The 26,990-nt window shown below is 41.5% G+C and overlaps 1 protein-coding gene across 4 annotated transcripts in view; it reads right to left on the bottom strand.

Moving 5' to 3' along the window:
- LOC112980278 (multiple C2 and transmembrane domain-containing protein 1) overlaps positions 1 to 7,589 on the bottom strand; it is a 286,913-nt gene extending 279,324 nt beyond the window's left edge. For all 4 annotated transcript variants that reach the window (XM_064499933.1, XM_064499935.1, XM_064499934.1 and 1 more), the window contains exon 1: positions 6,934 to 7,589. In XM_064499933.1, coding sequence (XP_064356003.1) covers positions 6,934 to 7,563 — 630 coding nt within the window. In that variant the 5' untranslated portion in view covers positions 7,564 to 7,589. The remainder of the gene's footprint in view (positions 1 to 6,933) is intronic.
- Between the last annotated feature and the right edge of the window lie 19,401 nt (positions 7,590 to 26,990).

The following is a 26,990-nucleotide window of genomic DNA, read 5'->3' as shown; positions in this document are numbered from 1 at the left end:
ATTAGTAAATACAATTTTCTGCAAGCAACATTTCAACATAAGGGCAAAAATTTTTTTTCAAGAATTCTTGCAAAAAACTCAAATTCCATAGCTGTATTGAGGTGTTTGGCTTTTTACACTGAAAAAGTTCAACAATTCAGTATACTAAGTACACATTGGTAAAATTCTGAAATAATAAGCAGTAGAGTTTTGACTCAGTCACTTCAAATACAGCTGGAATGGTTAGTTACCATACTTATGCCAAAGGTTATCACCTTACAGCAGGGTCACTAGGTAGAAAATAAGCACCTTTTTTGTTGCTTCAGCACAAAGACTGTTGTGATTTAACTTAAGCCATCAGACCATGGGCTAAAACAATTGAGGGAGTTCATGCATCTTATTTTGCAACTGATACAGAGAAATACTAGTGGAAGCACCTTAAATTTATGTTCGAAGATTTACCGAATGAAGAGGAGGAGAGGCTGAGAGAACTGGCTTTGTAAAGCCTTAAGGCTAAGCGGAAATCTCACTGCTGTCTACAGCTACGCAACAGGAGGGCGTAGAGGTGGTGGAGCCAGACTCCTGTCAAAGAGGCACAGTGATAGGACTGAAGGCCAAGGACACTTTTTGGAACATGGGAAATTCTGATTAGATATAGGGAAAAGCTTTTTCACCATGAGGGTGGTCTAATCCTGGAAGAGATTGTGCAAAGAGTATGTAGAATCTCCATCCCCGGAGATACTCAAAATTAAGCTGGGCAAGTCCAAGTGACCTGATTTAACCGGACCTGCTTTGAGCAGGACTAGATAACCTCCAGAGTTCCCTTCTAAACCACGTTATTCTATGCTTACATAAGAATTTTCAAAATCCTTATTCTTGTACATACCTTTGTACTCAAGGGACTTACTTCCTCTTAAGAAATGCTTTTTTTTTTTTTTTTTTTTAATCATTACTAATGATCACATACGGATTTGATTATCACCAAAACAGCAGTTAACAAATCTGAGAGAATTTGGTGAAGGTATCTGCAAAAGGTGCAGATTTAGAGATTGACAGCTCTAAAGATACCGGTACTGTTCCATCACTGACATGTCCTATCCACCAGCTATTCTTCTCAACACATTTTACTTTAAATGGCTTTACATATGAGCAATCCAGGTAGAAAAAAAGTGAAGCTTAAATGAGGTCATAGATTTTAAAAAAGGGTCAAATCAACAATTGCCGTTAGCTGTGTTTAAAATATCTGTGTTTTAAGTACTTCACCCAGAGGATAAATGCTAACTGGCCAATTTCAAAAAATGATGCAGCTTACTTTGAAAACCCTGGAGAGAATCTTTAGTTAATTATAAGCAGAGGTTATCCAGGATGTGATTAAACACAATTCTGTTGCACTGTCTCTTGATTTTCAGGTCAGCTTACACACACACTGTATTAACATATTGTGAGTTGGGAGATGGATCAAAGGCTGAAAGAGCATGAGAAATAGATGAACACGTCTGAAATTGCTGAAAGAGAAATCTTTTAAGAGACATTAAAAAAAAAAGCAGGAAACAGGACAATACAGAATCTAGATTCATCCAATCAGATGTCTAATTAAATACTTGCAGAAACAAATAGCCTTGAGAAACTGCAACAGCTTTTTTAAAAGAAATGAAGGTCAGGAACAGTTTTTTTCCTTGCTTGCTAAATCAAATTTCTATTAACAAACTCAAGGCTCTTCTGACCCAGCTTAAGCATTCACTCATCTACCTATCCCCTACTTCTCAGTGGCCTGATCCCCAAAAGAAAGCCTTCTCTTTCTGCCTGAAATTTTGCACTTTTATTCTCAGTACCCCCAAATCATGCTCCAGAAATCTGTGCAGATTAGCTGTCTCAAACCCTTCTTGGCATTATCTCAGAAAAAAGTAATCCTTGGAAGTCAGAAGTGTTCAGTTTTCCTCATCCCTTCTGCTTTCCCAATGCAGTCCCTTAGTAATCTAAAGTAGCAATTAAGATTCCCTTGGGTGATGCTATCAATGTAGCTTTCTTACTGACATTTTCTGCCTTTCCCCCTCCCCTTTATTTTATTCTTTTGCCTACATTCACTGGATCTCTTACCAAAATGTGACCTGTGACATGTGTGAATCAGACCAAACAAGTTACATTTTTCCCTAGTGTAACTTCATTAACTTCAATGGCTCTAAGCCAAGTATAGATTTATTTCAGCATAGACTGATAAACACACACAGTATGCCAGTCAGGTACTTCAACTGGCTCTGCACCCCCTTCCACATCAAATTCAAAACTCTCCTGCTTGCTCTTCAGGGTTCTCACAGCTATGTCTCTGCTCCTGTTTCATTGCTACTCTTCTAGCAATTTAATTCCAGCTTCACTTTCTTCCCTCATTACAAAGCCTGGCTCCTTATTCTGAATGTGCAACCTCTCTTCAAGAGATGCAGGTCCCAGACCTCTCCTGCTCCTGCAGACCCCTCTCACATGCCACACAGCTCACTCTCTTACATCAACCTTATTGAAAAATGTATCAAGAGAAAGAGAACAAAAATTTATATATATAGATATGTATGTGTGTGTATGTGTGTATATATATATATATATATGCATTTCTTTAGGCTTTATCTCAGCATCTCATATATCTTGCAAGATGCTGTAATATACATAACCTAGACCAGTCATATTTAATCTCCGGCCCTAAAGACCCTCAAATGCAGGCCTGAAGGGTGCCTTATTAACTAAGCAGTTTCATGCGCAGCTGAACTAGTGAAGCTTTACTTCCTACACCTGTGTGTCTAATGACTGAGCCACAATCCTAGTGCTCCCCCCTTCCCTACAATAACCTTACAGCCCTCCCATGTCTCTTATTTACCCCCTGTAGCTCACGCAAGCAGGAACCCGAGACAGAGGAGAGCAGTTAAGAATCTCCCCCCTCTATTGCTCATTTTTTTGTTTAATACATCCTAAGTTGATCTATTAAGCTGAAAAAGCTGGTTGTTACTAAATCATGATTCTGCAATGAAACCTGCCAGGGAAACACACACAGAGAAGAACAGATCTCACTGCAGAATCCAGACCTGAGCCTGCAAACCTCCCATCAGGGTCCCACCACAACTCCCTCCATAAGTGCTATTCACTCCTTTGGTGCCATCACAAATGGCACATATTTGGATACAGATCATTTGGACCTAGGGAAAAAAACTATCACCGTCAGTTAAAGATGACATATGCCCACACCCGTGTTTTCTAATGAAGATGATGAAATACTTGTAACTTTATCTGGATTTCAGCAGCAATATTTCCACCTTCCTGGTTTTCAGTGCATGACTATGACAAACCACGAGTGGCACAAAGCCTCCCACGCAAAGCTACATTGCATATTTACGAGAAAGGCCATGCTAGCACAGGGACTACTGGGTAACTCTGAATTCCTGGTGACAAGAAGATGCAAGTCACAAAGGGTGAATGAAGAAGACACTGTGATGTTGCCTTGGGACATGGCAGCACACTTGGTGAACCCTTGGAGACCTGCTGCTGCCTCCTGCCTGTGAGACACTGCAGGAGCTCCTTTACCCACAGCTCCCTGTGTGCAGGACACATCCTGCAGCTCTCAGCTACACAAAGGCGACTGCATGGTATTTCTAGGGTTAAGAACAGTTTGGCCAATCAAACCTGCCATGTAGCCTTTAGAAGCTGGAAGAAGGATGATGTTTAATTAAACATTTTGATTTCTTCATCCCAATAAATAATATTTATACTTTGGCTACCCTTTAAAAACAACCTAGATGTCCTGCCTACAAATATAATGATATGATACCTTCCTTTACCTAAACAATTCAAGCTTTGAGAAGTATTCAGTCTTCAGAAGAGAACTAGATCGGTTTTTACTGCTCACATCTAATGGTTATTTTGCTCATAAGACCCCTACCTTGAGCACTGGTCTTTTCTTTGTACAAGGTACTAATCCTATTCACTGCAACAGAAGTTGTTCACAAGATGCTGAGAGAAAAAGGTCTCTATATAATACTGGCCATGTTAGATGCAGTATGGATATACTGCATACTTCAAAGTTTTAAGTTAGTTCAAATTATCTTTAAATAGTTTAAGCCAAAAAGAACATTCCAAAGTTAAATCCATATAGAGTAGTGCAACTTACATTGTTATTTTATCGAAGTACGAAAATCTTCCTATTCACCACATTAATTTTTGCTCCTTTTCACCTATTACAATTGTATTATTTTAGGTTACAAGCACATGAAATTTAACTTCTCACTGGACTGTATCCCCACCCCAATCATTTTCCTTAAAATGCTTGGTAGGTATTTTTGTGTGCATATTTGCTAAAAAACACCAGAATAAATTCATGCACCAAGACTTAAGGAGCCTTGCTTAATTCCATTCTTCAAAATACAGCCTTTCCAGGTGACCACATTATAAATATGTTTAAAAAAAATACATGAATAAAATGGGCTAATAAAGCAATGCCCTGCCATCACATTCAATCTTTCTCCCTCTGCCTTCCTCAGAGCATCAATCGGAATTGAACATCTTAATAGGGGCACTTACCCACCTCTGAGGGTCTGGCCTTAGAAGTCTGGTAAAATGAGTTCAGAGTAACTTGAACTTTTTAAATTCAAGTTTTACTTACAGTAGCACAGATTTTTAGAGGTGTCTGGGTTCTTCTTGTCCAGTGAATCTTACATGTCATAAGCTCAAGAAATTCTACTAACAGACCCACAAATATGAAATCAAATTATCCAAAAGTAGAACATTGCTAGAACTAAAAATTGCTTTAAAATGTGTTTGAGATTTGAATGAAATACAGATGCAAGCAAATCCTACTGCCTGCTTCCAGCTGAGGATCACAACTGTTCAATTTCTGGATCGCTGTGGAAGTTCATTTAAATATTGGACATTTTCCCACCTCACTGCTGATTTAATGTGTTCTTAAATCTTACAAAACTGTTGCTATTGATGTCAACAGGCCTACAGCCACAACTGAAGTCCAGCAGGAACCTCACTGAGCTGGATGTACAGCATACAGGCACACAAGACAACTCCTGTACTGAAAACTCTAAGCAGTCATAATGGAAGTCATTTGCTCCATAAGAAACCACTCAAGACAGATAAAAATGAAGAGAGTCCAACAGTGCTTTAAAATTTGAATCTCATTTCCTTCAGTATGGTATAGCTCAATGAAGCTGAAGAATTAGGTCAGCTTTAGTAATTCGTGAGATTATACTTTTAAAGCTGAGGAGAGCAGAGGACTTGCTGACCACAGAACAGCAAGTCAGCTGTTTCAAATCATCATTTTGAAACATTATAATCACGATCATCTGCTCTACAAACCCCAACAACACACAAGGGACATAACAAGCTTTATTTAATATCAAAAACACCAGTTTTGGCATGCAAGCACAAGCCAAGTTAATACTGGAAATCGCTTGGAGAAACAGTCCAGAAACCTCGTCAATTAAAGGCAAGAGTTAGAAATCTTGGGCCCTCCTTTGTTTTGATTATCAGTACTCTTTCCAAATATTATGGCTGTACCTTGTTTAAAATGAGAATAATCCTCTTATTTACAAAACATGTCAATTTTTATTTACTTATAAATGTGCTGTTCCCTTGTCAAACACAACAACAGAAGAATGCTAAAAAATATTTCCGTATTTATTAACTGCTAGCTACAGTAATTAGAAAAAGATCCTGTAATGTAAGTCATAAGGTGACTTTTGTGGACTGGAGGATAGACTACTGAAGAGAAATATCCACTTTGTAAATGCCGTATCAAAATAATCCTATGTCAAGAAGCAATGACCTAAAAAGTCTACAAATGTTTTAAACAACAGATAGCGGCAGTAGCTTCAAGCCAGCACAGTGCTTATGGCCAGAACAGTTCAGTGGGACTTAGACATAAAATTAGGTCTAAGTCCTAAATTTACAAAGATGGAGAAGGAGGAAAAAAAGAAAAAGAGAGAAAGTCCTGTTGACTCCATTCCCTCTCATTTGAGTGGAAAGTTTGCAAGCGAACACAGAACCATCACAGGTTGGACCATATCCGCAGCTAATCTAGGTCCGGCAGAAAAAAAAAAAAAAAACACAAATCAAATATACAGCTTCTTTTTGATGCTAAACAAACAAAGTCTGCCTTTCAATTGTTACTCACTTTTCTCCAAAGTTATGATGGAAGACAGACAATATACAGTAATATGTATTAGTCAACTATTTCTGCAAAAAGTGGGTGACTGCTTAGAGTTACCCTGGCTCCAGAGTGACTCGTGTGTTTTGAACTTTTCTTGCAGGCAATCTATTCCAAGATTCACCAGTCCCATCAATGCAAGCCGCGTTGCTAGATTTCAAAAGCTGACAGTCGCACGCGTGACCGCTTTGCGCCACACTTCCCTCCGATAACGGGGGGAAAACGTCTGTTTCACCCGCTTAAAATGGTGCCAGCGCGCGAGAAATGCTCGCTAACGGTCCCGGCGCCTTCGGCCAATTCGTGTGCGTGTCCTTTTATTAAAGTCGCTACTGGTGCTCTGGAGAAATATGAGAGCAAGTTCACCTTTGGATAGGCAGGCACGAAAGTGTAAGTCACCTGAAGGAAGGCAGTGCAAAAAATAAAATAAAAAATAAGAAGCCACAGCCAAAAGGGGCTGTTAGGGCAGGGACGGGCTCCGGGGGAAAGTTGTGAGCCGACGCGGGACTCCAGGCCACGGCTGAAGAGCGCCCGCGGGCGCCCGGCCCCCCTCCCGGCACGGCTCGGGGGAGCCACCCGAGAAGGCGCCACGCCGGCCCCGGCCCCACTCGGGCTCCCCGGGGCGGAGGACGGGAGCGGTCCGCACCGCCCGGCCCGTCGCGGGCAGCAGGGCGCCCCCGCCGCCTCCCCACCGCCAACGGCCGCGCTCGCGCCGCCGCCCCTCCCCCCGCCCGCCGCCTCCCGGGGCGGCCCCGGGCGCCACTCACCGCGCTGCTGCCGCTGCCGCCGCCCTCCTCGGCGCGCGGCTCCTTCCTCCGGCCGGCCGTGGGCGAGCCCTGCAGCAGCTGCTCCAGGCAGGCGGTGCTGGGCAGCGAGGAGCTCTTCTGGTGGGACAGGTGCGCGCCGGGCCGGCGCTCCTCCCGCCTGCCCGCGGGCCCCTCATCCCCCGCCGCCGCGCCGCCCGGGCCGGCGGCGGGCAGCGGGGCGGCGGCTTCCTCGCGGCGGCCGGGCGGCGGCGGCGCCTTGCCCTGGTGGAGCAGGTGCTCCCGCAGGCGGCGCAGGGCGGAGCCGGACTCGCCGCCCGGCTCCAGCGGCTCGGCCGCCGAGCAGCACAGGTTGGGCTGGGAGGACGAGAAGACGCGGTCCAGCGCCTGCTTCCTCCGCCTCAAGCCGCCCCACTTGGCGCCGGGTGGCGGGTCGCCCTTGCCGGGGCCCGGCGGCGGCAGGGCGGCGGCGGGGGGCTCCGCAGTGCGGCGCTCGGCCGCCGCCCGCCCGCCGCTCCTGCCCTTGCCCCCCAGCTGCAGGTTCCGCCAGAGCCGCGCCTGGAAGGACACGGCCGGCTCGGGCTCGCCGGGCTTCGCCGCTGCGGCCGCCCGGGGCTCCTTGCCCGGCTCCATCCCGCGGCGGCGGCGGGAGCGGGAGCGGCAGCAGCAGCAGAGCCCGGCGGGGCCCGGCGCCTTCACTCCCGCGCGGGGCGGGCCAGAGCGGCGCCTGCCGCCCGGGCACGAGCGCGGGGCTCCGCCGCGGCCCCGGCTCCTGCCGCGCCGCCCCCCGCTCAGCGCGACATGGCCGGCGCGGCCCGGCGAAGCGGTGGGGCGAAACCCCTCCCCGCCGGCGGCGGCGCGGAGCCCCCAGGCGGAAAGTTTTCGGCGGCGGGGCGGGCGGGCTGCGCGCAGCCAGGCTGCGGGGGTGGCGCAGCGGCTCGCACAAGCAGAGGCACCGGCGGCGGCGGCGGCAGCCTGCCTATATATAGGGGGCAACGCGCGGAGCGGGCGGGCGGGCGCCGCGCCCTCCCCGCCGGCGGCTGCGCCTGTGGCCCGCTCGCGGCTCCCCGGCGCCGGGGGAGGAGGTAAAACCCCCGGACAGACGGGTTTGGGGCTGCTGCGCTGCGCGGGGCGGGCCACGGCCTCGGCTGGGGGTCCCGCGCGGGTGCCCGCAGCGGCGCGAGGGGGCGCGGGGCGGGGGGCGCCGCCGCCTCTGCGTAGATGGGTCGTTTTGCCGCCGCAGGCGCGCGAGGTGCAGCCCGGCACACGGTTTCCTGACATCCGTGGAAATTTTGTTCTGCAGCTCATCGGGCATTCTGGCCCTTTTTCGTAAAAATAAAGGAGTTGCGCAATAAATACATTGCCTGTTTCCTCACCATAGCGCCCGGTACTTGCAACTCCCGCACTGCGTTTTGGATGTTTAATACTACCTGAGGTTTCATTTTTTTTTAATGAAAATCATAGCCAGAGGGTGATTTTAGAACAGGTTTCTACATTCATAAAAGAAGGCGAGGCAAAAGAAGTATTTCTTGAGTGTAGTGAGCCATATCTTCAGCTGATGTGCCCATTTCTTGTGTGGGTCTCATTTCAAGCATCGCTTCCTTACGCCAGCCAGGGATTTGGCCACTTCGGTTCAGCTCCAGCTTCCCCCCAGAAGGTTGCAACTAGGTATTTGACCATATGACTTCTGCTGGACAGAACAGGAAGAAAACCAATTAAAAATACTTAGATAAAACAGATGTTTTCAGATCATCAGGATCTTTGGAATTCAGTTTACAGTATTTGAGGGAAATGTACACAAAGGAATCACAGAAGGTTATTTTTGAGAAGTCCTGTCAGATAAGTAACATTTCAGGAAGAGAAAAAGCCAAACATACTCATAATCCATCTCTTTCCCCCCTTCCCCCCCCCCCCCCAAAAAAAAAGGAAAGAAAGAAATGAAAAAGGTGGGAAATTATAGATTAGTCAACCTGTGAATGTAGTTTGATCCCTGAAAGTGAGTACAAATTATTAAATAAACACCTAAAACCAAGTGCACCAGATAGCAAATCTTAAGGGATCAAGGCTTGAAAAAAGCTTGTGTGTCTAAATTTCTGAAATGACATCTTTACATGAAAGAAGATACGTGCTGAAATGGAAGCTCTTTTCAAGGTTTCCTTTCTTGTGAATAATGGATTTACTCAAAGAGCAGGAATAAAAGCAGTAAAAAGATGAATTTGTCTGTGTTTATACTGGGGAGGGTGGCTAAGCCTAGCTGAAGAAGCATTTGAATATGCACATCTACCTTGTGTTTTACTCTCTTTAGTTTCATATTAGACTGAAACAGCTGTAAAATAAGCAGCTTTTCAAATAAAATGAGATTTCTGTAAAAATTGTAGAAAAGAGGTGAATAATCTTCTCAGAAAGCCAATACGTATAGAAAGAATACAAGACTGTATATAGAAAAACTGCTTATTCACCAGACTACCAAAGTACACTCAACTCAGTGGTTATTTAAAGGACACTTATTTTCATCAATGATCACGTTTTCCTACAGCAAAAAAGAAAACACCAAGAAATGTTATCTGCCTCTGTATTCACCACAGCAACTGATCTCCTAAGTGCAGTACTGCATGGAAGCTCATCATCTAGAGGGTGAAAGTGGGCACAAGCTGCTGTGCTGTAGACGAGCGTTTTCAGTCTAGCTTGTGTTGCATTTTTATGGCCTCCATGTTGAGTGGACCCACAGTACATGCACGCAGGCATTTTTCCACAAAAATCAGCACAATCTTTCCTTAAATTGTAATTGTGTCATCATAATTGCCAAACTCATCTCATTCAGGTCCATTTTATTGAACTAGAAAGTAAAATTGCTTTTAAAAGAAAAAGGTCAAAGTAGCTCAGGCTGTTCAGTTGAAGTAATACTCATTATCCTGCGGGTGAACTGCATCTAGGACCAGAAGGCAGTATATGGCAACACTGTAACAAGCAGAGTGGGATTATTCTAGCATTAATTCAAATCAACTCACCATAAACAGTTCTATAACAAAATGAGTCATTCTGCACATTGAATTCTCTGAGCTACATTCATTTATTAAAGTTGAATCTGAAGCCGGCAGAAAGATCACAGCAAGACTTCAACATTCAAATGGAAATCTCAACATTTAACAAGAATATGCATGCAACACCTGTAAGACTGCAAATTACTCTTCTCAAAATATACAAATAACCCTTTAGGCCTTAGAAATAAGAAAAGGATATCTGAAAAAGTTTCTTCACACCTTACTATTAGCATCAATGTTTTGTAAGTTACAACAAAACAAAAAGAGGAATGATTCAGTATCTCGAACAAGAGACTGAGGCGATTTATAGTAGAGAATGACTTTTTAACAAAATTTTCAACATATCAATTATAAATGTCAAAAAGGAAGAACATTTGTTGAGAAAAGCAACTATCAATCTTCTCAGAACTGTGTTTGATCTCTCGATATATATCATTATGCTAATTAGTCTAATTTAAACTGATAAAACAAATGTACCATTCAGCGCTAAGCACTGTGTTTCCTATAACATTTACCTTCTAACTCTTGGAGACTGGTCCAGAACCCCAAATCTCTCCAGTGATTTAGACCAAATAAAAATCTCTTGATTTGTTTTTGACATGGTTATTTCTTGAAGAAAATTTGTGACAGCCTCACAAATGGTAAGAAGCCCTTTATTCCCATGGTATAGTACCAGTATCAAGACATAGCACTCCCTCTGATGTTAGAAGCTTTTTTTCCCCCTGCAGGTCTCCTCCAATGAATATGCAACTCCTTTTTCTTTTCCACTAGGTTCTGGCTCACTTTTTTGGAGTTAACGTTAGCACTAAATTGTACTAATATTAGTAGTAAATTAAAAATTAATTTTAAAAAATCTATAGACCTTAAATTTTATTCTAAACTTATGTCTGACATCTTCAAAATTTCTCAGTTAACATACATAATTATTAACACATATCTACATTTTAATATAACATTTTTAAAATGGTATCCCTTACCTGCCTTGCAAAGTCACTCTTCCTCTATTTCATATTCCATGTGTCTGTGCCATTTTTGTAAGATGAACAAATATTTACAAAAATTTTCTATGTCCTTAAATGCTTGTAGAGCCATCTGTATTTGTTAGTGTTAACTGTTGTGGCCTATGCTATTACTTTAACCTTTATTTGCTAATATGATAAGTATTTTTGCACAACAAAATATGTCCAACAATTGTTCTTTTCTGCTCCCTAATACATCTCTACTTCAGCCTTATTTTTTTATTTCTGTATTGTAAAACCCCTCAGTTCTTACATTTCACAAGTCACAGTGACTTTTCAAGTTATCTTTACTGATTGAGCAAAGTAGTTTTATATTATTACAAAATTCCGAGTTAATAATCTCTTAGAGAAATGGGCAAATCTTGAAGTGCTCCAGTACTCCTCATTTCTCCTTCAGAACAGTTTCTGATATTTCCTTTAATTTCTGTCCTGGTTATTGGGCTAGCTGTATCTCCTTGCTCTTCCGGGTCTCTCAGAGCGCTCTTTCCGAGGAGCCTGGTTTTAGGCCTTTGTCTGGCTCTCAGGGACATTTCATCACTCTCTCAGACTGGGACCTGTGTCTCCATAACTTACGCATCTCTCCAGGTGCAAAGTTCAGGCTTATTTCCTCCCTTTGCAAGCACCGTGGCCTCTGAGGTGAGAATCATCTTAGAACCAGAATACTGTTTATTTTAGCATTAGAAACAACGAGAAATATAGAAAGGGAATTTTAAAACTACAGATACTCTCTGAGTTCATCTTGTCTAATGCCTCTTTTGTTGCTAAGCATCTCATCCTTCAGACACTGTCCAGTTCCCTCACCACCTTAACATAATGACTTTTAAATATAGCAGTTTTATTGTTTTTCGTTGTTCCCCGTGGTCAAAAAAGCAGCTCTGTAGGTTCATCTAAATGTTAAGCATCTAAGTCAAAGATGTTTTGAGTAAATGTTTCTGGCAGCATTCCTCAACAGCTCTCAAGTGTCTGTTGAAGTAAAACCAATGGCGAGCCTTTTTTTCCCCCCTCTTCCTGCTCATTCTTTCAGGTTGACCATCTTGACCCTATGTAGTTACGTGGGGAACAGTCCAGTAACGAGCACATGCGTCATAAATTAGAGTTCCAATTGCCATGACATCTGGACAATTTGCTCATCTTTACAGTCAATAAACTTTACCTATTTCTACTACAACTGAACAAGTTGGAGAGACTAATGATTTTTTTTCTCTTAAACTTTTTTCTTATTCCTCTGCTCAAATTAGTCTCCCCTCCAAACAGCCTTCTTGTTTCGTAACCTCTTAATATCTGAAGATAATATAAGCTTTATGGTTGTTTCTCATTAGTATTACACACATTTCAGACTGCCTCCTGATTCCGCAAATGGCCCTGTAGTCCTGTGACACAATGAGCAATTTCAATTCCAGTGGAAATGAAAGATTTTGGAGGACTCATACGGTCTCTTCCATTCCCTTCTCCATCCTAAAACCTGCCTTAGGAAGAGTGCGAAAAGAAAACACTGATTTAAAGATTGTTTGGAGCCTGTATATATAATCTGAATCATACTGCTTTTTTTTGGTTGTTATTTCAATCACCAAAATGTCAAGCTCCTTTAATTATATTTTGTCATACAAATAGCTTCTTTGGTTTCTTTCTTTTCTGGAAGGATTTGTAATAAAGGAAACAACCTATATAAATGCCTGTTACCGTTCTTCCTGGTTTTGACTGTATGACGTCCACCTATGTGTTTTACAGGTTGTCCTTTCCTGAAGAAATTCCTCCTTTTACCGTACTGATATCTGGTACGGAATGTAAATATTCCGTTTTTCTGTCTTCATCTCTTTTTGCTTGGTCTTTTGTTATGCCTTACATAAGCCCAGGCAATTAGTGCACTTTAAGTAGTAAGCAATACTTGATGGCTGCTGGAATGCTGGAGTATCAGTCTGAGGCATAATTAGATCAATCCGTAACATGCATCTGGTTCAGCTTCTTGCACTATTTGAGTGATTTGTACCATGTCTGTTTATCCCTGTTATTTGGCCTTAAATACATCACTTTAACAGCATATCAGCCTGAACATTTTATGAACACAGTACACTTAGCCCTGAATCTTCTTTGTTTATGTATCTACTTTGTATTTCCCCAAATACTTGATTGCTGCTTTTTTCCTGAACTACCCTATTATTTCCTGTCCAGGAAGTATCCTGGATCCAGGCTAACCAGGGTTTTCTAACACAGTGACTAGCATTCTGCAGAACTTCTCCCGCCCCGGCCTTTAATTTGTAAGGCTTTTCTTCTAGCAGTACTGGTGTCTGTATTTCTACTGCTATTGTCACATACTGAATTTCCTGGAGCAAGGCTGAATTTATTAGTCATGTTATTATACTGCTTTTGCAAACTATAAATCCGGTCTTATATAGCTCACTGATTTTGCCTCTGGGGTCATAATTTTTTAAGCTGTTTTGGTGTCTCAGGACATAGAAAGATATCTGGAATGAAGTTTTTTTAAAAAAGGCCTTGATTCTTAATTTCCACTGAGATTTTTAGTGCCTGTGTTGTCTGTAAATTCAGCCTTTTTCTTATAACTGCCTATCAAGTTACCTAAACAAAAGAATAATCAGCAGCCTCCCTACTTATTTTTTATAATGGTCTGGCTGTATTGAGAATCAAGAGGTTTCTGTAGCTGTGCAACTGTCCTCTAATTGAATATACTCTAATGAAGTTTTTGTTCTGATGTATCCTTTCAATTGCAATTTTATTTGACAGCCACGTTCCACGCTGTGTGGACCCATGTTTCAAGCTCCAGCGTGGGCCATTTGCTCTTGGTCTCTTCCATCAGTCCTAGAGTAATAATATTTTTATGGCAGCCCTAAAGTTCCAATAGTTATCATCTCTGATGCTCCAGAGCTATAATTATTTTTACCAACCTCAAAGTCCTGCTCAGTACTAGGACCCTTACGTGTAGCTGCCATTACTAGTTTATTCATTTGACTTTTCAGTACTGTGAGCTCATTACAGTTCTAGCGTTTGTTCCACTTCCCAGAATGACTTCCAACCTGTCAGAAGTTGCTAGTGCCACTCACGTTCTGGCTCTCCCCATAGCTGTGAGTCTCCTTCTGGGTACAGGCTCCCGAGTTTACTTCCGTTCCTTTTTTTGCTCTCCCCCTTCTTTGCATTTTTCAGGACTGCTGGTCACCTAATTCTGGATTACAAGGCCATCTGCTGCTCCTCTCTGCACTGCACCGCTACCCAGGTCCCTTGTGACTGCATCAATCCAAACTTAAAGCACATTTGTGAAAGAAGGCAGGAAGGAAGGAACTATTGCTCCAAAAGAGATCTTCATGACCATCACATTAACTGAGATGCTGCTGCCACAGTCTTCCCTGGCTCCTGGTTATTTCCACATCACCAGTGAATTCAGGAGGAAAAAAGGAGAAACAGCTGTGAGTGTCTTCTGTCCGCATAGATTAGAGAGAAAGCATAGCTGCTTTATGCCTTTCCTTAACTCTCCAACACTACACAAATGCTGTCTCGCCAGCTGTGCTGACAGCGGTTGACATGAACCCTTCGCCCTGAGCACTGCGTAGGCGGGACGGTGCCCACAGCGGGTGGCAGGGCTGCATGGCATGCTGGCACCCAGCCCCAGCTCGGGGCAGCCAGGGGAGAAACCCCGCTCTGCCTGCCGGGGTGCCCCAGGCCACTGCGAGGCAGGCAGGGCTTGCGGCCAAGCAAGCCTCACTGCAAACAGGGAATAAGCCTCTCCAATGCCTTCACCTGCTTTGTGCACGATACGGAGACCTTGTCTTTCGCAGTTGTGTTATCACCTTTTCATCGCTTCCTGCACTGGGGGGAGGTTGGAGATTGGCAGAAGAAGAAAGGCTATTTGTTTTCATACCCCAGCACTAAGGGGGCTGAGCCTCTTTCCTTCTCAGTGAACAGCTTTCGTAGGTTGGGGGCGGAGGATTTCAGAGCACGTCCACTCCCTTATGGCCTTCCATCTGTGTTCATCTGCTTGTGCACCCTTGGGTCCCCTGGCTCTAGCAGAGATCAAGTTTGGGCTTCACAGGGAACACAGCAAGCTACAAAGCTGTCTGGAGGCCAACAGAGAGGCTTCCTCAGCTGCTGGGACACGTGGAGGTCTGCTAGCCCCAACGCGGAACCTATCCAAACAAAAACACCTTGAAGAAGTTCACACAGCATCATGTGTGAGACTGACAGACCTTCAGCAGTATGCAGTGGTATGGCAGTACTGTGCTTTTTCTGCTGTCTGGTTAGATTACCCCAGTTCTGCTTTTCCCCCAAATCACTCAGACATGTTCAGCATGGTTGCCATTCTGCAAACCCAGCAGTTGTTCACTACAGTTTATTATATGTTTCTTGCACTTTGAGTTGGAGAAGGTAAATATGGGGGGAGCATCTGCAAGATGCCTGCATTTCTTTTAGTAATGAAACTACAATGAAGAATGAACACATACTCCAATATATTCCAAAGAAACTGCATATGTTTAGTAAAACTGCAGTGCAAGAATTAAGATCATAGCTAGTAACTTTGAGTGTTAAAAATGTATTTTTTCCATGAGAAGTAATTGATACACAACTGCGTTATGATTTGCCTTTCTTCAAAGTGAATATGGTATGATTTTTTGCTCTCTTTCTACTGTGGAACTTAATCATTCTATTGGTGGTATTTTGGATATTTAGTCTGTCTTATGGCATTTGAAAAAGCTTTTTAATGTTAGCTCTTTCTTAGTTTGAGGTTTTCCCATAATTTATATTTCTGTCTCCATGTGAATGGCATTTGATCTGAGAAAGGAGAACATCTACTGACTCATTCAATGTTTGTGAAAATGATTGAGGTTGGAAGTGAAAAAGGGCTTCATCACATTTCTTTAATGCATTTTTGTGTGAGCCACAGCTATATTTTGTTCTAATACACTAATATATATAAAGCTTAAAAAAGAAATCTTATTTGTCTGAAACATCATAAGCTTGTGTACTCTGAGAGTAGAAGAAACACACTTTTTTTTTTAAACCTAAGATTAGATAACAGAGAAGCAGAGATTTCACTTATAAATCAATTCCTTTTCAGACTTAAAACTCCAACAAAAATGTAAGGCAGCCACATTTAGGAGTTAGCACTGATTGCAAAGATTAGATTAACATTCGAGGCGACATGCAGAGTCAATCCCACATTTGTGCTATACCCACAGAGGAGCATAAGAATTTTCTGAAAGAAACACCTTGAGGCACTGATTATTTGAGGGATCGAAGGTGAGTTACTTCATAATTTTCAGCATTTAGAAAGCTGGCCTACCCAAATCAATAATAAAAGAACCATTACTACCTAAAGATTATTTTGACTGACAAAAACAAATGGCTTTACTCAGCATTGGGTGTTCCTCTAAAGTCTTTGGATGTTGTTCCCTCAGAAGCATTTCACAGAGGAAAAGAAAATGATACCACTTCTGAATTAGCGTGGGGATGACAATCATCTCAGGAAGTGATTTGCAGATTTGTTTTTTATTAAAAGATTATTTTAAAAGATCCTGTTACAACCTGTTATGAATCAGGCAAACAGCTTTTGCCGAATTTTGAGATGCAGTCAGACAGGATTCAAAAGTACAGCTCAGATTCAGATATCATTAGACGTAAGTGATCCTAGATGGTGAGAATGAAACAAGAGATAGAAATTTCAGTCTTCCTGAGGAATGTAATGGAAAAGAAGCAGAGAGCAGTAAGATTGGAAAGTAACACAGAGAACTTGTGCTAAGATTTTGATAAGAAGTTAAAAAGGACTGAGGGGAGACAGAAAAGGAAGATCCTGGATAAGTTGGGAATTGAGTTTCTAGGAAGAGGTATTATAAAATTAACATGCATCTTAAACACTAAAACTACTAAGTGAAGTCACAGATAACTAACATTGCTTTTGCCCTGACTACCACAACATCCCTGGGAATTGCAGCACAGAGGCACACTCATTACTCTCACGAATCTGAAATGTATTTTCTGGATCTATTTGGCATCATATTCTACAACCTTCCACATTCTTCTCTTGAGCAAAAGATATTTAATCTGATAAGACTAGTCTGGTTTTATTGGATCACATTTATGTCTGTAGTACTCACTAGAGACAAAACACAGTGGCAGACAAAAATAAGACATTGAATGTAGATGCAAGTGTTACGTGGACAATCTTAAAAAAAAGTTCCTATGTTCATTCTACTTTGATTAAAAGTCTGTATTATGCTGACAGGATTCACATGTGCAAACAGGTAGTTATATATATATAAGCACTACTGCTTGCATCTGTCATGTAATATAAACCTCAACAACCAATTTAAAACCAAGTGTATTTCCTACTTAAAGAGAAACTGTGAAAGAAAAAATGAAAATGGTTCCTTGTGATTACCTAAGTCTTTCCTTCAGATGATGCTTATGTTCCCTACCTCTAATTTAAACCATATCAAGTTTAAAATAACTCACTACACTTAAAATGGACAAGGGCATCTAAAAAAAATAACAGATATTTGCCTTATATATAATATTACCTACTTGCATACTTGATCTTGTTTTCATTCTTTTTTTCATTAGTAACTTCAGTATGAAATCCGTAATGACATATTGTTTCCAGGCTTCATTTTTCAGTTGTTTTTACCATATCTTTCCTCATGGCAGCTTTTTCAAAAGTTCATAAATGCATTTATTCACTTTGCGTGACAGAAGAATGTCTGCCTATCAAGAGGAGGTAACAAACCTTAAAGGTAAATTAGGGTTATCTTAAGTGAAAAACATTTATAGGCCATAGATAAAGCGCACAGCAATTTGTGGCCAGTGACTTGAGCGCCAAGTGCAGTTGAAGTGCCATCTGGTGCACAGGATCCTGCACAAGCCCAGACAACACTGATTTGAGGGTTTGCAAAGGCTTCCACAGCGCAGAAGCCAGATGGTGAATCCAATGTTCATTGGCAGACAGATTTTCAGAGCTGCGAGTGCAATCGCGTGTTTTCTGGGTACAGTTTTGCATTCAGATTTTTTTAAATGACAGATGCACGCAGCAGTAACTTAGTCACTAATTACCTGCTGGCACACACAAATCTCAAGAAATGTACAGAACTTGCAGGTTATTATTTGTTTATACTTTGAATTGAACATTGCATTGGAAACCTCCCACTGGCTGTCTACCAACTAATATTTGCACACAGTTTCACTGCACGCATAATTATTTGCACATTTCAGCCTCTGAACTGCAGGCCACATTGAGAACTGAAGCCAAAGACTGCAAATCAGAGCTCCGAAGAATGAAGTTGGTGTTTAACAACAGAACTGGTACAATTCAGGCAACAAGTGTGTAACTTTCTGTCAGCTCCCATCTGTTTTAGGAGGACTACTTCTTGTGGGAATTGGGGGACTTTGTAGCCCGCTGATTGCATGTGTGTGCACACAAGTATTTAATACCCCTGAATGTTAAAATGATTTTGTGTTTAGTATCTCTTCTACAACCTATACATTGTGAAAAATTGATATCCTTATGATGGTGGAAATACAATTTGAAAGTAGTGTTAGTTTAATACAGCTGAAAAAAGCAACAACGTCAACTTCGCAGCAAACAAATGCATTTCTCTTGCTCACCACAAGCAACTGCAATATTATTCCTAAACTCTCATTACTTTTCCTGAGATTAGGCATGGCTTTTGAATTTTTTCCATCAAGCAAAAAATTTCAATAAGCTGATCTGTGACCTAGAAGTGGCATACAAGAAATGGAATCATACCTGTGTTAAATCTAAGTAGTCTAACATGTAAAATGCATGCATTATTTTTCCATGTTGAGTCCTGGGTAGCACATACTTTAGCTGAAAACAGTAACGTCTGGTATGAGCTTGTTCACTTTAAGAATCTGCAAGTACCTTGTAACTGTAGCAGTATCAATAAGCAGTTACCTTCTAAAATATAGTCGTTAAACAGGAGTTTTGTCATATGCAATCAAGAATAGGTGTTCCTGCAAGTGTTCAGCACCTGTTTTCCTTGGTGTGTCATTAAAACATCAGCTTACCCTTCTTAGTACTCATTACTGATCACAGATGGCTGGTTGTCAGCCAGCGCTAACTTCTTCTTTCTTACAAGAAGGCTCCAACAAAAGATAAAAGCAGAATGGTTGTCTGTATGTGTGAGCAACTGTTGTAGGTACTATCGGTTTATCAGATTTGCAATCGAGAGCAGGATTTTTACAACTGTAAATAGATGTGAAACAGCCTGCGTTAAAACGAGGCTAAACTTGAAAAACTTTTGAACTTCTGGATGAACAATTTTGCACACTAAGGAGTACTACAGAGCCTCAGAAAGCATCACCCAAGCGTTACTGAGAGTTTCTGGTCCACTCACTTCTGGGAAGTCATGAAGCATCTCATGGCTGGACCGATGCATCGCAGGGATATCACTGGCGCAAATCTGGAGTTGCAGTAATTCCAGACTAGCTGTGGTTACTTTGTAGGAAGTTATCTGATGTCTTTATAAGACAATACAATTAATAGGGGTAGTGCTGTCCAACGTTTTCCTTATTCATTTTAAGGATCTAAACCGCATGCACAAAGGAGAAGCTATCCACCACTTCAAAACTCATCTTCTAGCCTTTCAGAATTCCTGCTGTCTCTGGAAGCCAATGTGGGTAAAAAGCTTCCATATAGCTGATACATTGCAAATAAAAAGATTAAATAGCATAAAGTTCTTAAGGGTGCCTAAGACTTCAGTGCAAGCTTTCTATAATAGTTTTCAACTTTGCTCTAAACAATCCACGTTCAGAAGTGAAACTGTGAAGTTATTTCTTAGTCTACGCAGATGCTAAATAGTCTGTTTTCTGCATTTTTGCTACTTTTCCTGAGGAGTCTCATAGTGCTAAGATTTCTAGTGCATGAGATACAGTCCAGCAATACTGCTAATAACCAATAATTTGGTTTTCAGGTTTGTCATTTATTGCCTAGAAGGTGATAAGTGGGTGCCTGTTACCTGGTACCAAGGGGAGCACTGCTGAAGAAGTGGAGATAGTCAAAGGGGAGGAGCTGTCCCTCTATTCTGGCAGTGGCCTTGTAATTCAATTCAGACTAATTTTCTGCAGTACATACTAGTTTTCTGCAGTACATACAAGTTATTTTACTTCTAAAGGTACTAAAAGATAAAATTTTAATCAGTTACTCAGCAGTAGGGAAAGTACTCCCAACTCTCATTTCCTAAGCTGAAGGACAGCATTCTTATTTTGATCAAATAACTAGAAAACTCTCCTGCCTAGAAAGTTATGATCAGAAAACTTCAGTTGGAAAAGCAAAAGTTTAGGGAAAAAAGTAGCATAACTGAAAACAAGGGGTTAGAAAAAAAAATATATAGCTTTGCAAGATAATCTGCTGATTTAGTAGTCTGTATTAATGTCATCCGTAAGAGAAATATTCTCAAATGGGGAAAAAAAAGTCACCTTTATTTTGAAGCAGAGAACTACACCTTGAGTATGCTGAATAGCATAAGGAAGGTGTCTTTCACTAGAATTGCTTTATTATACATGTATATGCACACGCAGGGGAAGCCCAGAGCTCAGAAGGTTTCAGCTGCATTTCCCCCACTTTGTGTTAGGTTTTCTGCTACATCATTAGATTTTACATTGAACTTCACTGAATAACAGAACTGCCAGTCTGATGGCTGGGCCTTCGTTGCACTGCACACCAAACTCTGGACTTTTCCCAAGAAAGGGAAGCTGCTAGTAGTATAGGATATTTACAGCAGGACAAGTAAAAGTAGGCCACATTTAGAAAATAAGCACGGATCCTCTCCCTTAGGACCAACCGAGTTTGCTTGCACTGCACACGGCTTCCTTAGCACGCCTCGTTACCAGCTTGATAGGGATTAAACGGCTACTGCTTTACTTGGAAGCTCCCTTTTCCACACCTTAGTCTCTGCCCAGGAAGAACCTGCTCCTCTGAGGTGTGCACTGCGCCGCCTTCCCCTGTTCTACAGGGCAGGCAGCTGTGCAATGACAGACCCCACCAAACAGACATGTTTCTATTGCCCTTTTTCATGGGGCAGTATGAGAAGCGCGTGTTTTCCTTCCTGCAGCCCTAAGAGCGGGACATAACACGCGTTCAAAGGTGCTTAGTCGCGTCACGGCTGTGGCTTTGCCCTACAGCAGGACATGCCATCTCTGTAGCACTCCGAAATAACAGCTTCTGGCTGAGCAAGCTGCCTGCTTCCAACCACTAACACCAGATTCCTCTTGTGATGATACGTACTTATACGCATTATAAGGGCTCTTACTGCCCACGTAGCTTCTCCTGTATTTCATTCCCACTCATCTTTTCTGGCACTGATTTCTCTCCCTGCCTTTTGCCGTTTATTCCTTCCTTGCTGTTATTCCACATCTCTCGTTCACTCTTCTTTGGACTTGTTTTACTTTTACAGAATTGTCTTTGGCTTTTTATGTCAAACTAAATAAAGAGTTACATTGTACTCGGACCTATGATCTGTCATACCAAGTTTGATCTCCGACTGGCAGATTTAAAAAGTTTAAAATGTCAGAACACTCTAGGGAATATTATGATGAAAAGTGAAAAATAAAATTAAAAAAAAAAACTAAGCAACACTTATGTTTCCCTGCTTGCTTACAGTATATAGGAATTTAAAGACATTTTTAGAGAGGATATTTAATTTGGTTTTTTTACTTTTGACAGAATATACTCTTTTCCCCTTGGTTATTTATTCTCCAGCATTAAAAGTATCTATGAAAAACACAGTCATTGGTGGGAAATACACAGTTATGTTTAATGATTTCTTTTGTAATGAGCTATATTTATCTACTTTTTTCCCCTTCAAAGAAGCAGTAATAAAATTTGACCAAGGAGTTAGTTACTCAGAAAAATAAGCCTGTGTATTCAAAATTAATCTGAACATATTCAAATAAGTTATCAGGTTAGAAAATGGTTGAACATTGCTGTAGATCATTTGGGAGTGGATGTTTATGCCATTCCTGAAATGGGGACCACATTCTGTGAAAGTCTTTGATGAATAATGTTCAAATCATATTTAAGATACATGTACAAATAACTACAAGCAAGGACCACATGCAGCTATTGCAATACCAGTCTTTTTAGACTTTAGACCCTTGAGGGGTGCTTGGTGCACGCAATGTAGAAAATTTTAGAAAATTTAGAAAATTGTGTCATGAAATATACCACAATATGAATACCTGATCATTTGACCTTAAGAAATATAACTATACACTGGCAAATACAGATAATTTAAGCATATTTCTTCATTCTGTGCTTCATTTCTTAGTGGGGGCAACATAAAACTTTCACACAGAGGGCATTACTACAATCCAAACTCTAAAGCACCAAAGGAACAGCTGTCTAGTTATGATTTAGAAAGCCTGTTTTGTGAGAAAGAACTAAGTTATGAAACAAAACAGAAAAATCAATGTACAGCAAAGGGAAAATGCAAAGCAATTTGTTTTGAAGACATCAGACTTTTCAAAAAAATTCAAAGTGCATTTACACTAAGGAGCCCAAGGCACAAGCACCTCTGCCAAGCTCACACTGCCCGGCCAAAACCCTGGGAGCGCATGGCCTGCAGCCCTGCGGGAGCCCGCATCAGAGGTGGGTCCCAGCAGAGCTGCTTCAGAGGAAAGGCTGGGACACCGCAGCAGCCCTGGCCCCAGGCGAGCAGCACACAGCTCTGCGGGCAGCCCAGCTCCCCTGCAGCCCTGGGGCACCAGCACACCACCCCAGTAAGGGGTGCTGTAATTCAATCTCGCCTGCACCTGCCCAGGAGTTCAGCAGAACCAGGACATTTCTGTTTCCAAAGCGCTCGTGCAGGCTCATTTTATGGCTCCCCACAAATGAGCAGCTGCACAAGACACCAGCTCCGATAACAAGCTCAGAGCACCAGTGTTCACTGAAGAACAATTAAGCTTCTAAACTCAGCATTTGCAAAGAAAACCCATATAAACAAGCCTGCAAAGTACCTCATTAATAGAGCAGTGACTGTGTCATCAAGAAGTCCAAAATTAACTACAGGAACAGCACTATCCACATTGCACTGGAAGAGAGATATGTGCTTGCTACCGTGGCAAAGGGCTTTAAGCATAGCACACCTTCCCTCTCAGATGTTTTGGGTCAGTGGTAATACCGCCCAGTGGTAATGCGACTGACCCAAAACGTCTGCCGTGGAATGTGCTATGTACCAACATCTTTGTTGTCTGAAAAATCCCCTTAGTAGGTTGTTCAGCTGGCCTGAAAACTGCTTAGGGAAAGATGTAATGCAAATAAGAAAAAAAAACATTCAAAAAACCCCGCATTCCTTATCACTCTGATCACAAGGATTGGGATGCTTAAGTACTCACAAATACCCCACAGTCTGCTGTGACCATCATCTGATAATCTCCAGAACAAAGTAATCCACATATTTCTGTGACAGTCATTCCCTTATAATTTTAAACACAGTGATTAAACCAGCTGTAAAATCCATTCTCACTGTGACAGGCATCATCTTTATTTTTAAATTTAAGAAAGACTGATCAATTAGTTTCAAGAAAAAGGACTCCAAATGGATGTAAAGGCCATACTCCGCACATTGATTCTGAGGTTTGCAGTTAGTCTTTCTAGCATCTCAGTTTCATACATTCTCTCGTACTAATGGTTTGGTATTGGTAGGGATTTCCAGTGGAAAGGAAATGTGTGGAATATAGCCAGTGAAAAGTTTTTATCTGCTTTTAACTTTGATCATTGTAACAAATTGTTATGCAGGTCCATTTCCCATTTGCTTTCTTTAGTGTATGAGAAGGCCGACCTGCTTTTTGCTCTGTTAAAACATGAGTTCTTAGATGTGCAGCAGGTTTTCCGGTGCCATGCACGTTTTAATTAATGTTACACTTACTGCATAGGGATGTTGAGAGGCTTAATTAATTCAGTCTTTCAAAGTCAGGTGGAAGACATTCGGTAATCACAAAACATTGCCAACAATTATTTTGTCTAAAATTTGATGGCTTTGTCTATCAGGATATGGACGACATTTTATCAGAAACTACCATACAGTGGGAGTACATGATATCATGAAAGGAGACTATGCTGCGTATCAGTAAATTCAAGGACCTCACGTGTTTCCACATCTTTCCCACCTGAAACAACCCCACAGCATTTGGCTTAGATCAGCAGTAATACGTGTGGACAAGGCTGCAGATTTTGCTCATTTAATAAAAGCAGAATGTCACATGCTGAGCAAGCGTGCTGTCCACATCTATCATTACCACTATTTCACAGTTCATGTAATTAGCAGCCACAGAGGGTTATTTATGAGTGCTGCTGCCTTACAGAGACCTACATAATCCACCATCCTCGGCAGTCGCAGCCTGTTTGGATGTGGGTAGCAGGCAGGATGATGACTGTTTGGACTAAGTCAAAATGACATTTCTCTTAGCTGAATTCAGGTCAGCCTGCACTTCGGGGTTAAGCCGAGCTGGAGGACAATAAAAGTAGCAGTGTTTTGGAGGAATTTCTAGTAAGGTTTTCTACTCCTGCTCTCTTGTTGCAACTGATGAAACCTTCTTAGACATCTTGAAGGATTCATCTGAATTAATAATATGATAAAAGACATTTTAATTCAGGACCAATTTTCCTGTAGTGAGTCTACACAACCGTGCTCAGTTGCTCATTACATACACAAAGATAAACATGTCCACTATCTCTATAACTGTGTGGACCACCACCTGACACCACATGCTCTGGGAAAGTGATAAAACTGACAGATCCAGTGTTTTACAAATTCCCTATATAAAGGATTGCCCAAATGATATAGAGGTGCTAAAATAAGCATTTATTTAGCTCCCTTGGGGAAGACAGAGGTTATAAATCATTTCATACCTGGAATATATCAGTGTCCAATTTTATTTTTAAGTGATTCTCTGTGTTTATCATCTTCACAGCTTTGGAAGTTCTCTGTCAGGCAGCCAAAAATAATGTAGCCCTCTCTGCTCGGCTGGCAACCGGGGATTAATTTCACCACAGCTATCCCAGACCTGCCTCGCTGAAACGTGGAGAGGCAGGGATGGCAATATGTCCTTTCTTCCTGAAGCACTGAAGAGGCTACTGATCTTCTTTGATTACGTCTCTTCTGACCTGAACAGTGGCCCTCACAAGTCTGCAACAATCAACCATCTTTTTTTTCTTTTCTTCAGTGTAATGGTTTCACTGAAAAGTCATTTCACATGTGCTGAATAGATTTAATAGTTTAGATTTTAGGGAAAATGTACTGGCGAGACGTCTTCATAGTAATGCCTACCAAAACATCAGAAAGGATTAGTAATAAACACCTTCGTCTGCACTGACAACATTAAATACCTCCTTCTGACCTTCATAAGCAGCTGATCAGTCATTGACAAGGACTTAAATGTTTGAAGAAATGTTATAGAAATGTCATGTCACTAGAAGAGTAAATCATCTTCTTTATACTGTATGTTATATATACGTCATTATACTTTTTTGTGTAATAAAAGTATTAATTTATATTTGCAATCTGTTTCATCAATTTCAATGGAAGTCTACTAAAAATAGAGATAGTCTCCCAGAGGGATTGGTTGCAAAGCAGTATTTGTAAGTGCAGCAGAACTTTACATGATTTTCATAGCAGCTTTTCCTTCTTCTAGATAATATTATATAATTCTTGTTAGGCATCATTATGTTCAGCCAAAAAAATTGAACTATAAATGGAATAACATGAAATCAATCCTAACACATTCAGAGATGTTTCATAAAAGACTCAAACTCTGTCTTGAATCATGAGGAAGACTGATATTTTTGCTACCCATGTCTAACTCTGGTATTTCAATTTTCTAAAGCAGGGAAAGGGGTTGATAGCTCTTCTTTCTTCTACCTTCATCCAGCATGATGGTAATGGACAAATTTCCATCTTTTTCTCTGGCTGCTTTTCCTTTATATTGGTGGGGTCTAGGCAATGCTTCTGCATTCCCGTCTTTTATTTTTCACCTTTTCTTTCTCCTGCCCTCTTCTTCATCCTGTACTCTGTGCTGCAGTTTTCATCAAATTCAGTTTAATCTCTTGGCAATAAAATATTATGTGTTTTTGATTTAAAAATATATTTGATTTCTGCCATCAGCTCTAAGCCAAATTGCTTTCTCCAATTACATTACAAGAAATGTTTCTCTGAGCCAGCTCCTGCTGTTTGTTCTCTAACAAAAAAGGGCTCTTCCAATTTGAGATTTTTTTGTGAGTCTCAAGATGTTTCAGAGGAACATGACAACATGTACTCCCTCTCCCTGTTGCCGAGATGGAGACTATTGCATACTTTTATTACCTCGAGCTTTAAACTACATTAATTGTTCTTCTACATGGCTGCCAAGAGAGTCTTTCTGCATTATGGGCTATGCAGACTGTCTCGTGCTCTCACTGAGTCTCTCAGAGAAACTGCTGAAATAAAAGATCGGTGTGAACAAAGAGGAGAAGATGCTAAATTAGACCCTGCCTCACCCACCTAGGTAAACAAAACCCTGTGAGCACTACGCATTTCTAAAATAATTCCCACGATTCATCCTAAGGCTAGAAAAGAATCCGTTTTTCAGGTAAACAGCAAATATTTTAATTAAGCATGTAGACAACATATGACAATTGAGCCTGCTTACATAAACTGTTTTCCATTTCTGAGTATCAGCTGGAACAACAAATGATTTTGCATGGGAGAGGAGATTATGGGAAGGCTGGCCTGTTTTAAGGCGACTAGACCATGCCTATCACATGTCAAATTGCTTCGTCAAACGTTAAACTTTTAGGGTTGATGGTTTCAGTGTTAATACCATACTCATACATACAGAGATCGATAAATCGCTGATAAAAATACAGCATGTGATTAATTACACAAGATTATGAAGTACAAAATAGCATGTTCAGATACTTTTTGTGTTCAGAACACTTTTTAACTGCCTTGTGTCACTAACGTGAAATTCCCTGTTTATTACATGTTACATCACCTTGCCTGCGAAC

This window comes from Dromaius novaehollandiae, chromosome W, assembly GCF_036370855.1.
Source record: "Dromaius novaehollandiae isolate bDroNov1 chromosome W, bDroNov1.hap1, whole genome shotgun sequence".
NCBI lineage: Eukaryota > Metazoa > Chordata > Aves > Casuariiformes > Dromaiidae > Dromaius > Dromaius novaehollandiae.
The sequence above is the reverse complement of the archived record's forward strand: the minus strand, read 5'-3'. Positions and strand labels throughout refer to the sequence as shown.